Source organism: Epinephelus moara, chromosome 11 (assembly GCF_006386435.1).
Source record: "Epinephelus moara isolate mb chromosome 11, YSFRI_EMoa_1.0, whole genome shotgun sequence".
In the NCBI taxonomy this organism is placed as follows: domain Eukaryota; kingdom Metazoa; phylum Chordata; class Actinopteri; order Perciformes; family Serranidae; genus Epinephelus; species Epinephelus moara.
Window position 1 is genome coordinate 25,794,175 of NC_065516.1, and position 17,404 is coordinate 25,811,578.

Here is a 17,404-nt window from a genome sequence, read left to right on the forward strand (position 1 = left end):
GTAACACACACACACACACACACATTTTAATATCTTTATCCATGTGCAGATTTTTACACATCCCAGCAGAATACATGATACAAACTAATGTTTCCATGCTACCATCCAACCTTAATTAAAGGACATGGGCAGCAGCATTTTTGCCAAACACGACTACACAAACACACTATTTTGCAAGTATTTCAGCCTCTCTCCTGGATGCATCCTCCACACTATAGCAAACAAACAAACAGACAAAGCTCTCATGCACAATGACAACATGTGTGTAGTGCAGACGTGAACATATTTGAAACTTATCTGCAGTTACAGTTGCAAAATTTCAATGAAGAAAGCAAAACGCGGAAATGCAGATACACTTCTTTGTTACCTGTGACATATGTGGTGATTTATTTGCACAGCAGCTATTCAGAACATGCGACAAGGAAGTGAGGTTCACATGTGATTTGAAAGTTGGCACAGAAACAGAGACAGCCGGTAATCTTCTTAAAATTTATACTGTTTTTATGTACCTGCTATGTTACGTTTAAGGCCCAGGTGTAAAAGATGTTATGCTTTGCTCACGTCAAGATAAAAAAAATGCTCTTACTGGCACAGGCAAAAATGTCAGCTACATATTACACCCTCACCAAACTGGCAATGTGTAGTAATCACTCTTCATCTATTTTATTAACCTCTTCTCGGCCATGCAGACATTGTGTTTGTCTTGTAGGAGGTTGAATAAGTCAGACAGTCAATAAGCTGTGCCGCATAGAGCTGTACCAAAAAGTTTGAAGCTTCAAACACTCATTTATAACATTCACATTCAATTCAATTTGACAACATGGAAAGCCTTTCATTTTAAAGCAACAGTTCTGCATGTCTACTCATTCTGTTTAAACTTGATATGTCTTCACAGCTGCAGATTACACTGATGTCATTAGTATTACACAAGTTGTAGAATTAGATTGTGATCCAAACATTTCCAGTAAGTTGAGAATTTGTTGGAGCCTTTCATAAACATTCTCACAGCAGACAAGAAAAAAACTGTGTGTACTCCCCCACTTTTCGCACACAAAGGGAGACACACACTTGTGTCAACGGGACAGTCTAACAGCACCATAAACTACATTCATATAACCACAACAACACAAAAGTGTTCCAACTCGAACACTAAAAAGACTAACTCATTAAATGCGTGAGAATTTTTTCTCTTTTATAGGGTGATGACCTCATAGAACACAATGACAGACAGCATTCGAAAAACATCAGAAAGCTTTGAATGTAAAAGAAACGAAAGTGTTTGCAGAGCTCGTGAAGTGCCCTGTGTTTTTGGAATGAAAAAAGGAAAGACATATCTCACAGTCTCCTGACAATAAGAGCTCTATTAGAGGATTTTAGCATGTTGCTTGTAAATCTTATTGACAAAACTGCTGAAGAATTTTATTACAAGCTCCGTCCAAATGATTCAAGCTATTGAGTCACTGGCTTTGATCCTAACACCTACGTTAACATGACAGTCGTAAGGTCAACATGTAGCAGATATTTTTGATTTGTGAATTTGTCCTGCTTTCTGTTGAAACAGCTTTTCGATGTGACACTGTGTCATGTGTCCTCTTCTCTTTTCTCAATAAACCTTCATGTTTCCTCTTCATCAATTTAACTTTTCTATTTCCTTTTCATTGAATTCTACAGTCACTACTACATCCTGCTGACGTCTGCATGCATAGCCTGTCATTACGACTATTTATTGCTGACATTTATCGCTTTAGCTTACATTTCAGAGCTGTTATCTTCATATGTGCATAGGCGCTTGCTGAATAAGCAAACAAAATTTGTTTAATTGCTGCGAAGGACAAACTAAAGACGGTGAGTGAATTTTTATAGTAAGTGCACCTAAATGTTGAAGTAATTCACCTAAAGAAATATACTATGCCATGTGAACTGACAGTAAACTGGTGTGTTTTTCAGAGGTGAAATGCCCAGGATATCAGACCCTTTCAAAAAGGTATTTCAATGCAAGAATTGTGTGTATGACGTAGAGGCTACCTATCTATCAAATTTGCTTTTATCGTATGAGCCCTAAGGTGTTGTGGTAGTGGCCTTTTAATCATCCCCAACGTTAGAAAACAAACCCACAGTGAGGCATCATTTCATAACTATGGTCCATGTGTACGGAAGAGCCTGCTCGAGGACCTGAGGGCCGCAGAGAGTGGTGATGTTTTTAAAGGCAACTCTTTTTTATTGTGTATTTCTCTGTTTTTATTTTATTTTTTCTAGCTGGCATATTCTTCTATTTTGTAACTTATTTACTGACTGATTTAAAACTGTTTTCATCCTGCCTCTGGTGTTTCCCCACTCATGACAGCATTTTCTCAGTTCCTCTTATGAGTGCTGGTGTAATTTTAGTCTTTGCCACTACAGTCTTTGTGTGTGTGCTTGTGACGCACTTTGTAACTTAGTCGCATCCTGTCTGTATGAAAAGTGCCGTATAAAAAAAATCTGATCAACTGACTGATTGAAGTTCAGCTCTGTCAAAATTCCCAGGAAGCAGTGTAAAGCAGTGCAAGGACTTTCTTTTTAAATACAGGACTGTGACAGACACAGGCCCTTTTTTAAAATGCTACAGCACCAACACTGCACCTTACAACAAACACTGTCTGTAGCCTGTTTTGTGCCAGAGATTATTATAGACACTAGCTCAGTATCTGCTGAGCTACTGGGCAATTTGAGGTACAACCACAAAGACATGTAGTGGCCAGTGAGAATGAATGAATGAATGAGAGGTGAGCTTGTGACCACAGGATTCTATTAAGACAAATCAAAAGGTGGGGAAGGAAATGACTGACCACTTCTGGAAATGAACATGCACTGACTGCAACAGTGCTGTTTGGGTTTATACACCAGCTATCAGTGTTTAAATGTTCACCTGTGTATTTTTATCCTCACTTACCAGCAGAATTTGGCTTACACTGAGCATTTGAATGAATAAATGACCCCATCACATGTTCTGCTGCTGCGTATGTAGTAAAGTGCCATATGGATAAACTGCCTCCTACATGAGCGCGCCAGGTTTAAATCAAAGTCCGTCTCCACAAACAGCAAAGATTACAGCTCAGCATGACGTTTTCTACGTTAATTCATCTGAGATTGTGTGAAAACTCAGCGGGCACTGTCTAGGACGGAAGTAAAATCACACGCTGCGGTTGCAAAGCTGCGTTACGCAGGATGTGGGAGCGAAAGACTGTAAATCTCTGCGCTCAAAAGCCACCGGAACCGCGGGAACAGTGAGAGGACCATTGCGTTTTGTGTTGACTGTGTGAAACCAAACAAACCGAGCATCTGAGCAGCAATGAAGACACACGAGAGAGTGTCACTTTCCATCTCTAACGTCAGCTTGCGGTGAATATGAGTGAAGAATGACCAATGGTGAGTACAGAAAGCGCACGCTGCGTGTGGGTGAACGCAAGTGGCCTAAAGTGGTGACGCACTGAATTAAACTCACATTAACACATGAAAATATAGCCGAATTACAGCCGGAGTCAGGTCAAGTGTTAATGCGGGGATGATGCGGCACACATGTGGAGTGTGAGCCGTGTAAAGCAGCGTAGTGAACTGCGTTGGAGACTTACCGGGAGCCGAGCACACTGCATGCGTCCACTTGCTTTACCCGCCGAGCGACTGGCTCTTTACTGTATGTAGGAGACTTTCACAAGCTTTTCCAAACGGGGAATTCCGTGTGAATAACTTCCCGTTTGCTAGTCAGAAGGAAACTGAAAGGTTTGGGATTTACGGGAATGGCTCCTTGTTTACAGGAATTTATAGACTCCGGTGTTACTGCTGTGGATCCAGTCAGTGTTGACGATCAGTGACAGGTTAGATATTCACACAATCGATTATTAAGTAGGGTTCTAATACTAAAATGTTTAAAAATTGCAGTACAAGTACAAGTTAGGAGTATTAAAACGGGTTTAAAAAATCATAAAAGAAAGAATGGCCTCTTTCACAGTGTTTTATTATCTTATTATTGGATTTTAATGGCTGATGCATTCACGTGTAAGCAGCATTATGACTATAACTGGTCAAGGTGCGGTGTTTCATCTATAACCATGCATTATATTTTTATTATAGTTATTATTTATATTGTTATATTTCATTACAATGTTTTGTGTGTTAAATATTCATCTGCAAACTAACTTAGCTACTAAATAAAATTGAAAGAATTGAGTAAAGTGTGGTATTTCCGTCTGAAATGTAGTGAAGTTTAGACTAGCACTGAATGGAAATACTGTATTAAAGTACAACTGTACTGTAAGTACAGTAGGGCACTACAAAACTGTACTTAAATGACTGCACTTTCCATCTCTGGATGTGCGTGTGGCATTATGACACACAGATGTTGGCGGCTGCCTCTCAGAAGCAGGAATGTGTCCTGCTGTGATATTTGGACAGTTTTTCTAGTTCATTCATTCATTTTCTGTAACCGCTTATCTTGTTAGGGGTCATAAGGGGGCTGGAGCCTATCCCAGCTGACATTGTTGGAGAGGTGGGGTACAGACAACATTCACGCTCACAGTCACACCTATGGCCAATTTAGACTCAACTAGCCTGCATGTCTTTGGACTGTGGGAGGAAGCCGGAGTACCCTCAAACTCCACACAAAAGGCTTCCTCCACCCTGGGTTCAAACATGGAACCCACTTGCTGCCTAATTATGTGAAAGGTCACTTTGTCTTTAACAAAATGATTGTAATGTCCCTTTAACTGTTGCACAGGTCAGTATTATTAAAGAAATGAGAGCTGTCTGAGCAGTAGTTAAAGATTTAGAGTGCTTCGGTCACGCAGGTACACAGGGTAAAAGGAACAAATCCGCGCTGAAATGATTGGATATTTAGAGCCGGGTGTTATTGGAGTTCATTTTTTACATGATAAATGTTAAACTGCATTTCATACAAACATGTTTTTGACTGACATCGTTGTCTCCCTCTCTCCCTGTATCCCTCACACTGTCATAAACTCTCAGCCTCTTCTTTGCATCAGTCTCCTTGCTCTTCTGCTTCTACCTCTATCTCTCTCCTGTAACACCACGCTTTCCAATGAACTCCATGAAAACATGCAGTTGGTGCTGAAAGTTCATCTTGACAACACAGTAAGTAAGACACCAACTCTGTTTATTTATATGTTTAATTTACCATGCTGCACACAACAGCAATAGACTTTTAATGTCATCTGGCAAGAAGGAAGCATTACAGCCAGGAAATGACAGATGAAGAGATCAATCCCATCTAATGCAGAATAGATGCACTGCAGCCTCTGAGCAGAGAATAGATTGGCTGTACAATATGCTGTGGACTTTACCATGAATTATCCTTCAATGATTTCCCGTACGAAATCCAATCACTGAGGAGGACATGGAAATATGGTGAAGTGAAGTCGACAAGTTGGAGCAGCGCTTGTGGAGTGTGAAAAAGCAGCTCCAACCTAATATTAGGTTTTAGATGTAAACCATTTTTTGTGCGTTTCCTGCAGAGTCAGATCGAACTTTCCCCCCTCCTTTGTTTTCTAATATTATCAGAGGCATCGGTTACAAGAGGTGCAGCCAGTCATTCAAGGAAGCCAAAGCGAAACAGGGAATAAGGCCAGTTTGAACATGTTTCATTAGAAAAAGAAACACTCACAGTACAGGATAAAAGATGACATTTCAGAACTACATCTGTATTGTACAATTTGTTGGAAGGCCCACAGTTGCCAGCTCACACTTCCTGTTAGCGGCAGACACTGAATCAGCGACCGTTGACAATTGGTCATTGTAGATTTTCTGAAGTTCATAAAGTTGCTCAGAATATTACAGTGGAATGCAGATGACATAATTACCACCCCAATTCCAAAAAAGTTGGGACGCTGTGTAAAACATGAGTAAAAACAAATGCAATAATTTGCAACAGCTTTTTGACCTATATTCAATTGAATACAGTCCAAAGGCAACATATGAAATGTTCAAACGGATAAACTATTGTTTTTCGTAAATATACACTCATTCTGAATTCGATGCCTGCAACACGTTCCAAAAACAACCTTGGAACAAGGGCATGTTTACTACTGTGTTACATCACCTTTTCTTTTTAAAAACACTCAGTAGGCGTTTGGAAACTGAGGACAACTATTGAAGTTTGAAGAGTGAAATTATTTCCCATTCTTGCTTGATCTACAACCTCAGTTGCTCAACACCCTGGGATCGCTGTTGTCCTATGTAGCGCTTCATAATGCGCCACACATTTTCAGCTGGAGACAGGTCTGGACTTCAGGCAGGACAGTCTAGTACCCTCACTCTTTCACTGTGAAGCCACGCTGTTGTAACAAGTGCAGAATTTGGTTTGGCATTGTGACGCTGGAATAAGCATATCAGGATGGCAGCATATGTTGCTCCAAAACCTGTATGTACCTTTCAGCCTTCATGGAGCCTTCACAAATGTGCGCCATGGGCACTAACACACCTCCATACCATCACAGATGCTGGCTTTGAACAAAAACAATTCGAAATATGGACTCGTCAGACCACAGCACACTTTTTCTCTTTGTGTCAGTCCATCTCAGATGAGCTCGGGCCCGAAAAAAGTCAGCAGTGTTTCTGGACTTTGTTGATTTTTCACTTGTTCACTCGCATTTGAAAAGGCAGCGACGAACTGTGTTCACCGACAATGGTTTTCCAAAGTGTTCCTGAGCCCATGTAGTAATATGCTTTGTACAATCATGTTTGGTTTTTGATGCAGTGCAGTCTAAGGGGTCAAAGGTCACAGCCATCCAGTGTTGGTTTTCAGCCTTGCCCCATGTGTGCAGAGATTTCCTCAGGTTCTCTGAATCTTTTGACGATATTATGAATTGCAGATGGTAAAATCCTTTAATTCTTTAAAACTATGTACTGAGAAACGTTCTCAAACTGTTGAACTGTTTGCCCGCACAGTTGTTCACATAGTGACCATTCTTGTTTGTGAACAACTGAGCCTTTCAAGGGTGCTCCTTTCATATCTATGAATGACACATTCATTTGTTACCAGTTAACCTGTTTACCTGTGGAAAACTCCCAACAGGTGTTTTTTTAAGCATTCCACAACTTTCCCAGTCTTTTGTTGCCCCTGTCCCAACTTTTTTGGTGTGTGTTGCAGGCAAATTCATATTGAGTGCATATTTACAAAAAGACAATAAAGTTGATCAGTTTGAACATTAAATATCTTGTCTTTGTACTGTTATCAATTGTATAAAGGTCACATTGTGTTTTTATTTACACAGCATCCCAACTGTTTTGGCACGGGGGTTGTAAGTTTGACAATTCCTTGCATTTGTAAACCTGCTTGAGGTCGTGATGGGGAGATTTTTACAGCATCAGGGCTGTTTTAGATAAACTGTCAATCTTAAAAGTTTTCTTTGTGTATGTCTTGACTTTTAAACAGTTGTTTCCCATGAAGGGAACCCTTCCCACTGGGCATAACATGCAGGTTTAAGCTTAAATTGTAAATGTAGTGTCACAATTTTTGACATAAAAAGACCTTCACCATTGAAATAATCTAAAAATGACCTAAAAATGTTTCCTCAAACATAATTAAGAAAAGCTTGTCTTGAAACTAGCTGCTGCCTTCTATAAAATCTTCATTTGTATGACTAACATTTACCATTGTGATGCTGTCATCCATTCAAGAACGACAGTATTGAAGCATCGCTGCAGAGCTCAACCTGCTCAGCAAAGCATCGCAGGCTACACAACTGCATGAATAGCGATGCGGTGAGTAATAATTTTTAAGGAGTTGTCTGCAATCCTTTTTCATGTCTTTCCTTTTTATTCAGTGATTTGCTTTGTGTATAATTTAATAATTCGTGAGTGCTTGAAATATTATCAAAAATATACACTAAGTGACCATAAACGCAGAGACCTGACCCCCAACTCTATTTCCACAGCGTCTTTAGGCATGAACAGATTAATGAAACTTGTGGAGGGAGCCATTTCAACAAGCTCTCTGTCACTGTTCAGTAAATGTTGGGGGATTGCATGACATTAATGACCAGACCACCAGAAAACCAGATATCAACCTAATTTGTGGTCGATTTGCTGAGAGGCAGGAGCACGCACCTGTCATTTGGCCAACTGTGTGAAGCACTGTTTTCTGCACAGTCAGCTGTTGTATAACCATCATGGTGGATGGCAGCTGTTGTCCAGGTCAAAGGTGGTTGACAACCACTGAACATGGGTCTCAGTGTTTGTGGTCACTGAGGGTGTACACTGTGTGTTTGTTGACTCATATACCTCTTCCCCGTTCAGCAGGATGTTGTGAACACCTTTTACAACCTAACCTGCAAAATGAAGAACTTAGATGTTCCTGAGGTGAAGGACCTGGTCAAAGATGTCCTGGGGTCGTTAAAATGCATTTGTCAGATTAAACCGGTAAGTCTTAGCAAATTGTTGTATCAAAATCCAGAAAAAGCAAATGTTCTTAGAGTAAATGTAGTGTTTCGCAGTGAAACTTCAGGAGGGGAAGCAGCAAGGTGACCATCTCAAGAAACTGAGAATCTTTCAGTTTCTCTGATCTTGGCACATTTAACCGACAAGGACAGTGGAATGTTGGCAGGCTGTAGCATTTCTTTTTGTCACATAGTTGGTGACTCAGTCAGAGGTTACATAGCCTGTTGGCTGTGTGAGTGTACCCAAACATGAACTTGGTGCCAGGCAGGGACAAGCTACAGCAGAAAATGTGTGATAGTCACATAATGCTACTTTGTGCTCTTAACAAAACACTTGTGAAGAGCGTTTGAATGTTTGGAGGCACAGAACAGTCATTTTGGGTGGTTTTTGTTGTTCTGGTTGCATTTTTTCAGGTATCTTTCTGAATCACACTAAAAAGCCATATCTGGTGATTTTATCAGAATTCAGAAGTGTATGTGTTTCCAAATTCTGATTTTCTTTTTGTCAGCTCAGTAAGATGCAGCACAGATAAAATAAGTTGGAATTTAGTAAGAGTAGTATTTCCAAAATTTTTATTTGTTAGAAACCACACCCTCTTCACTGCTGAATCAGTTATGTTTAGTCACTCTGTTTTTAAACAGTGTAGGATCAGAATCAAATTCCTCAGGCTCTTAAGTCTGAGTCATACAGCAGCCTGCTATAGAGCCTCAGGCCTCACCACACCAAACCAGTGCTGGTTTAAAATACTGGCTCACACTGTAACATGGTTGGTTTTAAACTTTTTTTAAGGCTGCCTCTTGCATTAGAACAAACATACTGTACTTTGATCAAGCCCCATATATGGCAGAGGCAGAGAGGAATTCTGTGATTAGAGTCAGGGCTGTCAGAGGTCACACTTTGATTTGCCCTCAACAGACTGTGGAGTGAGCCTTGTTTCACTTTATACTGATTTGGCATGATGGGTGTGTTACAGTGTGTTACAGCATAGCACTAAAAGGCACTTTATAATTTAGCATTAAACATAACTGATGTTTATGACATCATAAGGTTAAACCCGACTCATTAAAGGGACTCAGCACTAATTAGCACATTGTTTTTGTGTGTTGACTTCTATTGACTAGACCACAGTACCCAAGAGGAGGAGGAAGACGGTGACTAGAAAACTTTGCAGAGCCAAGGCAATCCTGTCTGACATGACCGTATGCTTCGAGAAGCTGAACAATATGTTAGCTGTCCGGACAACACCCCGAAGCTCATCGTGAAGCAAAAAAAGACTTGCACGTCCTGCCAGTTCGTCTGTACCACGCGTTCCTTCGTTGGATTATGCAAGAGGAAGCTTCCACTTCATTTAAGCTATCCTGTCAAGTACCTGTACATATCTCTTGCAACTGCTTTGGATGTTGGATGACTACTGACTCCTCAGATAAGTCACACAAGCTACACAGACACAAGCTATTAAGCCAACTGGAGAAGAAAGTCCCAAGGCCGTCCTGTCCAACACATTGGACTCTGTAGCCAACGGTGCACTAAGCTGCGTGTACCACCCACCATGCAGAATTCACAAGAATGTCTCGTGCACTCCACCAAAGGTGCGTGATGCACAGGAAAAAACAGCTCTTGGTTTGGGTGGAGCGTAAAAGAGAAACTACAAGGTGGCAACGTAGAGCTAAAATTATTTTTTTTTTTAAAGCAATTAGATTGTAAAGAATATGCTATGACATTTACTTGCACTTCGTGATGACAGCTCAAGCATGAGCAGGAAATATTAAGGTGCTCAAATAGTTTTGTTTTCACTTTTGGTTCAAATGACTCGCCCTGGCAAATCTCGGTTATCTTGCTTATCTAAAGCTCCTTTGTTATTGTATCTGGGGAGCTGTTTTAGGCCGGGTGTCAATCAATGGAACTCTCCTTAAAATGACACTGTGTTGAGTAATCCGTGTGATTGATATTTTAAAAGCTAATTCTGCCACAGATGGCTGAGTCTAGCTTCCACATACCTGACTCTGTTCTGGGATACAGCTCTCCTGTCACATTCATTTGGTGCTTTGATTAATGGTGCCTGCCTAATTTAAAAAAAAAAAAACAAGTCCTGTATTGTAGCTCGGGGAGCTAAAACACTCAACTGCCACAAGTGTTGTTTTGCATTATTTTTGTGTAGGCCATTTCTTGGTTTGTGTACCAGAAAAAAAAACTAGAATTACTGCCTGGTGGTTGAATACCAGTCAAAGTGCAGTTTACATCCATGTCTGTCCAGACTCATATGTAGCTATGATATTTGACAATGCTTCAAATATAGATGGTGCTACAAAGATGCTACAAATTCTAAAATGTGGATGCTTCACACATCTTCAACACAGCAACACAGAAGATGTGGACACCAAGGATTAGTATCGCCATTTCAGTATCTGACCAAGTAACTCCCCTTCTGTTGCCGAGTGATGGCTTGAATAACGGCCAGACAACATTTGGATATAAAATATCATGACTTCATTTTGTTCTATTGGACATTTGGTCATAATCAGTGTTTGAATTCTGAGGTCACAGTGACCTTTGACCACAAAAATCTACTCAGTTAATTGCTGAGTCTGACCAGACACCGTCAGATTTGAGGAAATTTCCTCAACGCCGTCTTGAGATATCGTGTTTGTGAGAATGAGACAGATGCAAGGTCACAGTGACCTTCAATTTTGACCACCAAATTGTAATCACTGTTGAGATTCACAAGAAAGGAACGGACGGACATACAGTCTGAAAATACAATGCCTCTGACCACAGCTATCGTCAGAGTGGCAAAAATAAGCATGCAGCCTTAACTCCAACAGCTGTTTTCTCTTCCTGTCAGGGACTATGCGTAATGCATTATCATGTAGCTTACTTCTGTTTGTAACTAATATTGTACATGACTTATGGCATATGTACTCCAAATATATATTTATATTGAAAACAAAGGCTAATGTGTTCATTTTATTGTCATTAATTTAAATGGCCTACAGTATTACAGTATGTCTACTTCCTCCTTTCTTCAACAGACACTCACAACTCCGTCACAGCTGTCTTAATAGAAATTTATTGATGGTGATATACATGCCATCGAGTGCACCATCCAGGCTCCACAACTGTTGTAATCACTACAGGAAATTTCTTGACATTTCTTGAAGCTTGCAACAAATGCCTTACTTTTTAAAGGACTCAAGGATTATCGTACTTATTCACTGTTAGAAGAGTTTGGCATTCCATGAACACCTCAAGGAGAGGCCTTTCCCACCTGTAACTGAACTGTGTGGGGTCATAAATAAATAGTGTCTGTTACATGAACCTAGAGAGATCGACCTCACCCGTACAGAGCATTTAAAATGACTGCAGTGTTACTGTACTATTAAATACCTTCAATGCACTGAATACTGATTCAATATAAACACTGTCAAGGAAAAAGCAGATGCAACACATCCAGGTGCATTCAGGTTTCGTACAAATCCAAAAAAAAGAGGACATTTTAACTCCATAGAGCATAAACAAAAAAGATGCAGTCATTGTTCATTTCAGTGAAATGAAAGGGAATAAGAAAATAAATAATTACATTGTATAAAATGAGGGGAAATAAAAGGGTTTGAGTAAATGCTACATTTGTCTATAAAACACCAGGCGTACGGTGTTAACATCAAGATAGCTGGAAACAAACTTAGCCTGTAAAGTGACCTTAAAGGGAGCACTGACTGTTAACAGTGAGTTCATTGTTGGACTGGTCCCCCGTCAAAACAAAGTGATGTCTTTTCAAAGTTACAACGCACTTTCTTTTTTTAGAAAACCGCATCGTTTTCTTCAGTAGTCAATCATATTGCACTTCAATAGGAACGTGGTCTGTTTGTGAGGAAGCGGAAAGGCAAATGGGATTGAGGAATGCATTTTAGATCACGGTCGACTTGGGACTGAGATACAGGAGCAATCACACCCACCTCTTCCTCATCACCGCTGATGAGTCACCCGACACTTGTCCTTTACCTCCTCATTCACATTTTACAACCCATCTCTGCTTTTATCTACTCTTAGACATCTCTTCTTTACTCTCTACTACGGATGCACCAATAGCTTCCAACTGCTGCTGGTACGGACTCTCTATAGCGTGCTGAACTCTTTACTCACTGCCCAGCGACAGTGACATCTTTTTGCAAGAGTCCTATGACCGATTTTTTTTTTAAAAACTGAAAATCTTATTCCCTCATTCCAAATTCTTAGTCTCTAGTTTCACGGCAATAATGTTCACGTGTGAGAAGGAGGCTAATTACGTGGGTTGATCCTGTGCCAGCCATATCAGCTACTAGTATGAACCTTGACACAGTTTAACAACTTTTTATCAGATCAATTCACCACTGAGATCCATCAGCCTTCAGTCATAGTAATCATAGTTCTAATTTAGATTATGTAATTATATTTGTGTTGAATGTGTGCTACTCAGAAACTGTTTACGATTCAGCAGGATGTGATAATAGTATAATATACCAGCAAATTCCACGACGACTTAGGAGCAACTATTTAAAAAGAACACAGCACCATAGGGTTGTCTGTCGATTAAACGACTTTACTGCCGTGAAATTAGACCCCAAGTACGAAAATACAGGTGGATTAGCTTTTGGTGAAACTGTCTGATGCTCGTTGAGTACCGGTGCATCCCCATACGTTCTTCTACTTTCTCCCTCCTCTGACCTCCATCAGATACACATCCTCCTGACCCCACACTCGCAGCAGAATTTGGCAGATTCAACAGGATACTTGGTCCCACATTCGTGACAGAACTTGCTCTTCATCCCACCGTTACCGATGTCGTTACCGCCGTCGACGTCATTCCTGAGAAATTCGACAAAGATGACCACGCAGCAAGGTTAGAAACTAAGTACAGTAAGTTCTTATGAATGATTTCAGTGTAAGGCTGGTGATGCTGTTGAAAGCAGATTATTAAGGGGTTGAATAATGTAAGTGACCATTCAGTAATATGTTGCAGTAACATGTTGCTTAATGACAACAGAATTGACTCTCCAGTTGTATGCAATACAATATTGTTTGGTTGTTGTAAGAAAAAGTCTTCACATGTAGGCTGTCTTTCTTGAGTTTTAATAAGCATTCATGAATGGAGTCACTCACACATACAACCGCATGAACAGTCAGTCAGTGAGAGAGTGCCTAGCAAGTCCTCTAGCCCTGCTATATTTATAGTTCCCATAACACATGCGCATCAACAGTCAAAATATGTGACATTCCTAACACACAACATCTCTTGAGACTAACAAGGACACTTGGTGTCTTCCCTGGCTCGTAACACATTATAGGTTAAATATGTTTAAATACCAGAATTTTCCATCACAGTTGTTTTTTCATTCATTCTCTCATTACTTTTTTTTTCTCTCAGCAAAAGTGTTAGTGAACCGGCTCACCTAGATATGTAGCTGTCTACTTTCTTCTTGTTCAGTGCTGTTCCAGACTGAGTGTTCCTCACAGAGCCATAGCCAGAGCTCACTGCTCGGGTCTTACTGCCCACACTGAGAGGACAAACAGAACAGGAGAGAGACAGGTATGTGTGAGATGTAAAACACGTGGGTTTGAAAAGACAGAGTGAAGTTTAAAACTGCAACTTTCAGGTTCAAATCTCACATTTGAGCAGCCGAGATGTGACCTGTTGTGCTTATCACAACATCAATTACGTCACTTATAGAGTTTATGATATCTTCATATCAACAGACTTTTTTAAACAAAAGATAAGGTAGTTGCCAGTGAACACAAGTAACACTGAAAGCACAAATCAAATGGTTTGGGGATACTATATTATTATTACATTTTCTCATATGGTATTCGTATTACTTTGAAATTCAATTATCTGATCATTATTGAGGTAGTGACTTAAGAAATGTTAACTTTGCTCAACAACATGCATTTGCAGCAAAGTGCTTCAAACTCAAAAAGATAAGTCTACTCTGAATAGTAATAGATAAAGTAAAGTAGTAAAGGATAAAAGTACCCCATACCCATTAATAGCCCCTTTGATACTATGTCTTCAAGGTGGAAATTTCACAATGTTAATCTATCTCGCCATTCTGTATCACAGGTACAGTCGTGGAATGGGGGACAGAGTTGTCTCGAGGTAGTAGCAGTGCTGAAATGACCTCGATATAAACAGGACAGCTGGCAGGACAGGATCATGGGCGGCACGGGTGTGATATTTTGATGATATGCAACTGATAGCAGTTAGCAGCTAACTCAAAGAAGAAGAACAATGGCTGAAAATGTTTGCAAATTAGGAAAACAATGAGGTGCAGGAGCTCCTTACCCTGCGAGCAGAGGATGAGATTAGCCACCATATTACAGGGATGGTAAAAGACTAACATGGACTATCACTAACGGTAAATTATGACATTGCTATTGTTGAGACCAGTGGTTCCCAACTGGTCCCGCCATGGGGTCCAGATTTCTGAAGGTCCACAAAGTTTAACATTCAGCATCATACTTGTGTTTGGCCATGTCAGTGAGCTAGTTTGCTGTCTCTGTTAAGTAGCTGTCCATTATTCACTCACTCTACAACAGGCCACAGCACTTCAAAATAAAAGCTCTGTGCCAAAATTCACTGTACTTAAAAATAAATCGCTTTTTACAAACTTGACATGTTCCAAAGTTATTTGCAGTCCATTCATGATCCACTTTTGGACCACAACCCACTGTATGTTACACATCACGCATGTCACGCCTCTATCTAAAGTCACATAATGGGGTGTTTTGATGCCGCCGTTGTTTGGCTCTGTGTAAAAATGCAAAGGAGGCATAAAGAGGGGACTTCGTAGCGACCCTATAGTGTGATCTCTGTATCAAAAAGGATAATATATTCTAAACAAGTGGAAAACAATGCCTTTGACCCTTCTGTGCGGCTATCTTGAAACGCAGTGTGTCATGTGTTTGTGTGTGTGAGCACTGACCCTGATGGAGGGCTTGTGAGGCCGGAGGGGTTGCTCCTCACTGACCCTGCAGAGGAGACCTTACTGGATGGGATCCCTTGAGCAAATGAGATAAACGAAAACAAATGAGAGAGTCATACAGGGACATGTGTGTGTGTGTTACTGAAGTCCATACAACTGTTCTAGCCTTTTTTTTTTCTTTTTTTTCTTTTTCTTTTTTATAACATTCAATTCACCCCATCCACCCTTCCTCCCTCCCTTGGTAACTTATGATTAAGTATAACATAGATAGGTGGGTTAACCCACATACTCTCTCAAAAAATAAAATAAAAGTAATTAATTAATTAATAATTAAAAAAAAAAATTTTTTTAAAAATTAAGAAACAAGGAAAGAAAGAAGGTATAAACATATACAAAAAAAAGACAAATCACATATAGCTACACAGTAATTATTATATTAAAATACAAAAATAAAGTGCTGGTGCTGATCATTATAAAGTAGATCTTGGTATTAATGGTTGCTTGCTCCTCAGTCATCAAAGCAAATTTGTTATGCTGGAGTGTCTTAGAGGAAATAGTCTTTTTTTTTTCGGGGAGGGGGGCAGCCGCCGCCGGCGCAGGCGTGTAAGTTTGTGCATGGCCATGCAATGGGTTTTTACAGAGAAACTTCCCGAGCTGGTAGCTCATCTAAATATTTAAGTAATGGTCTCCAATGAGTATAGAACCTGTCAGAAGAACCTCTAAGTGAGAACTTGATCTTCTCTAACCCCAGAAGACCTAAAATGTCATGTAACCAGACTTTGATTGATGGTGGTTGAGGTGATTTCCATAGCAACAGAATTCTTTTACGGGCAATAAGAGAGGCAAAGGCAATAACGTTGTTTTGAATGTTTGTGGTGCAAAGGTTGTCTGGAGGTTTGCCAAAAATAGCAATATGTGGAGTTGGAGTTAGATTTATGCCTAATATATCTGAAATTGTTTTGAAGAATCGTTGCCAGAATTCAGACAACCTAGGGCATGCCCAGAACACGTGGGTAAGATTGCATGGAGTCTGTGAGCATCTGCTGCATTTGTCATCAAATTTGTCTGGATAAAGCTTTGAGAGTTTTTCTTTACTGTAGTGTAGCCTGTGAAAAACTTTAAATTGTATTAGTGAGAGTCTGGCACAACTGGATGACGAGTTGACAGCCCCTATAGCTCCCTCCCAGAAGGTCTCAGAGAAGCTCAGTTGGAGTTCTGACTCCCAATTCATCTTAATTTTATGCAGAATGGATTCACTGGTTGGAGATAGTAAATTATAAAAATGGGAGATATGGCCCTTTAACAGGGTCTTAGCTTTGAGAGCCAAGTCCATTCCGTTGGGAGTCGGTATCTGTGGGAAAGAAGTCGTGTGTTTTCGCAAAGTGTCGCAGCTGGAAGTACTGGAAAAAATCGGATTTATTAAGATTAAAGTTAGAAATTAATTGATTAAAACTCGCAAAAATATAATTAATGTATAAGTCACCCAGACTACAAAGTCCCTTATTTTCTAAGGCAAAAAATCATGGGTCGGTCCTTGCTGGAGCGAACAAATGATTATTGCAAATCGGGGTTGCTAGAGGGAGGGTGAGCCATCCAAAGTGGCGTCTTATTTGTGTCCAAATTTTTAGTGTTCCAACAACAACTGGATTGGAGGAAAGACTTGACGGGGACAAATGTGAGGTACTGCATGCTAAAGCTCGTAGCGACGAGGAACAGGAGGCCGCTTCACTCTGGCACCAACTGGTTTGAGGGGACGTGCACCAGGATAATATTTTATGCATGTTGGATGCCCAATAATAACCAATTAGATTAGGTAAACTCAATCCTCCAGCTGATCTATCCCTATAGAGAAGTTAGCGACCAGCTCTTGGTCGTTTGCCAGCCCAGATGAAAGATGAAATAATGTCGTTTATAGCCGTGAAGAATGATTTGGGAAGAAAAATGGGCAGACATTGAAAAACATATAGATATCTTGGTAAAACATTCAATTTTATAATTTGAATCCTACCGGCTAGGGACAG

General features: G+C 40.2%; 1 protein-coding gene and 1 long non-coding RNA gene across 5 annotated transcripts in view; one reads left to right on the plus strand and one right to left on the minus strand.

The window, feature by feature from the left end:
• Positions 1 to 17,404, minus strand: part of zc2hc1a (zinc finger, C2HC-type containing 1A) — a 28,295-nt gene that overhangs the window by 1,225 nt on the left and 9,666 nt on the right. For 2 of the 3 annotated variants that reach the window (XM_050057278.1, XM_050057276.1), the window contains 3 exons: positions 15,384 to 15,459; positions 13,854 to 13,958; positions 11,477 to 13,269 (listed from right to left, as the gene is read on the minus strand). In XM_050057278.1, the coding sequence (XP_049913235.1) occupies positions 13,134 to 13,269; positions 13,854 to 13,958; positions 15,384 to 15,459 (317 nt within the window). In that variant the 3' untranslated portion in view covers positions 11,477 to 13,133. Of the gene's footprint in view, positions 1 to 11,476; positions 13,270 to 13,853; positions 13,959 to 15,383; positions 15,460 to 17,404 lie in introns of those variants that run through there. The other variant, XM_050057277.1, reaches the window with a different exon arrangement.
• LOC126398085 (uncharacterized) lies at positions 10 to 11,273 on the plus strand. 2 transcript variants are annotated; one of them, XR_007570736.1, is made up of 5 exons: positions 10 to 3,405; positions 4,999 to 5,124; positions 7,669 to 7,752; positions 8,287 to 8,409; positions 9,549 to 11,273. It is a non-coding gene; the product is annotated as an uncharacterized LOC126398085 (long non-coding RNA). The 2 variants fall into 2 exon arrangements; XR_007570737.1 differs by having other exon boundaries at positions 8,290 to 8,409.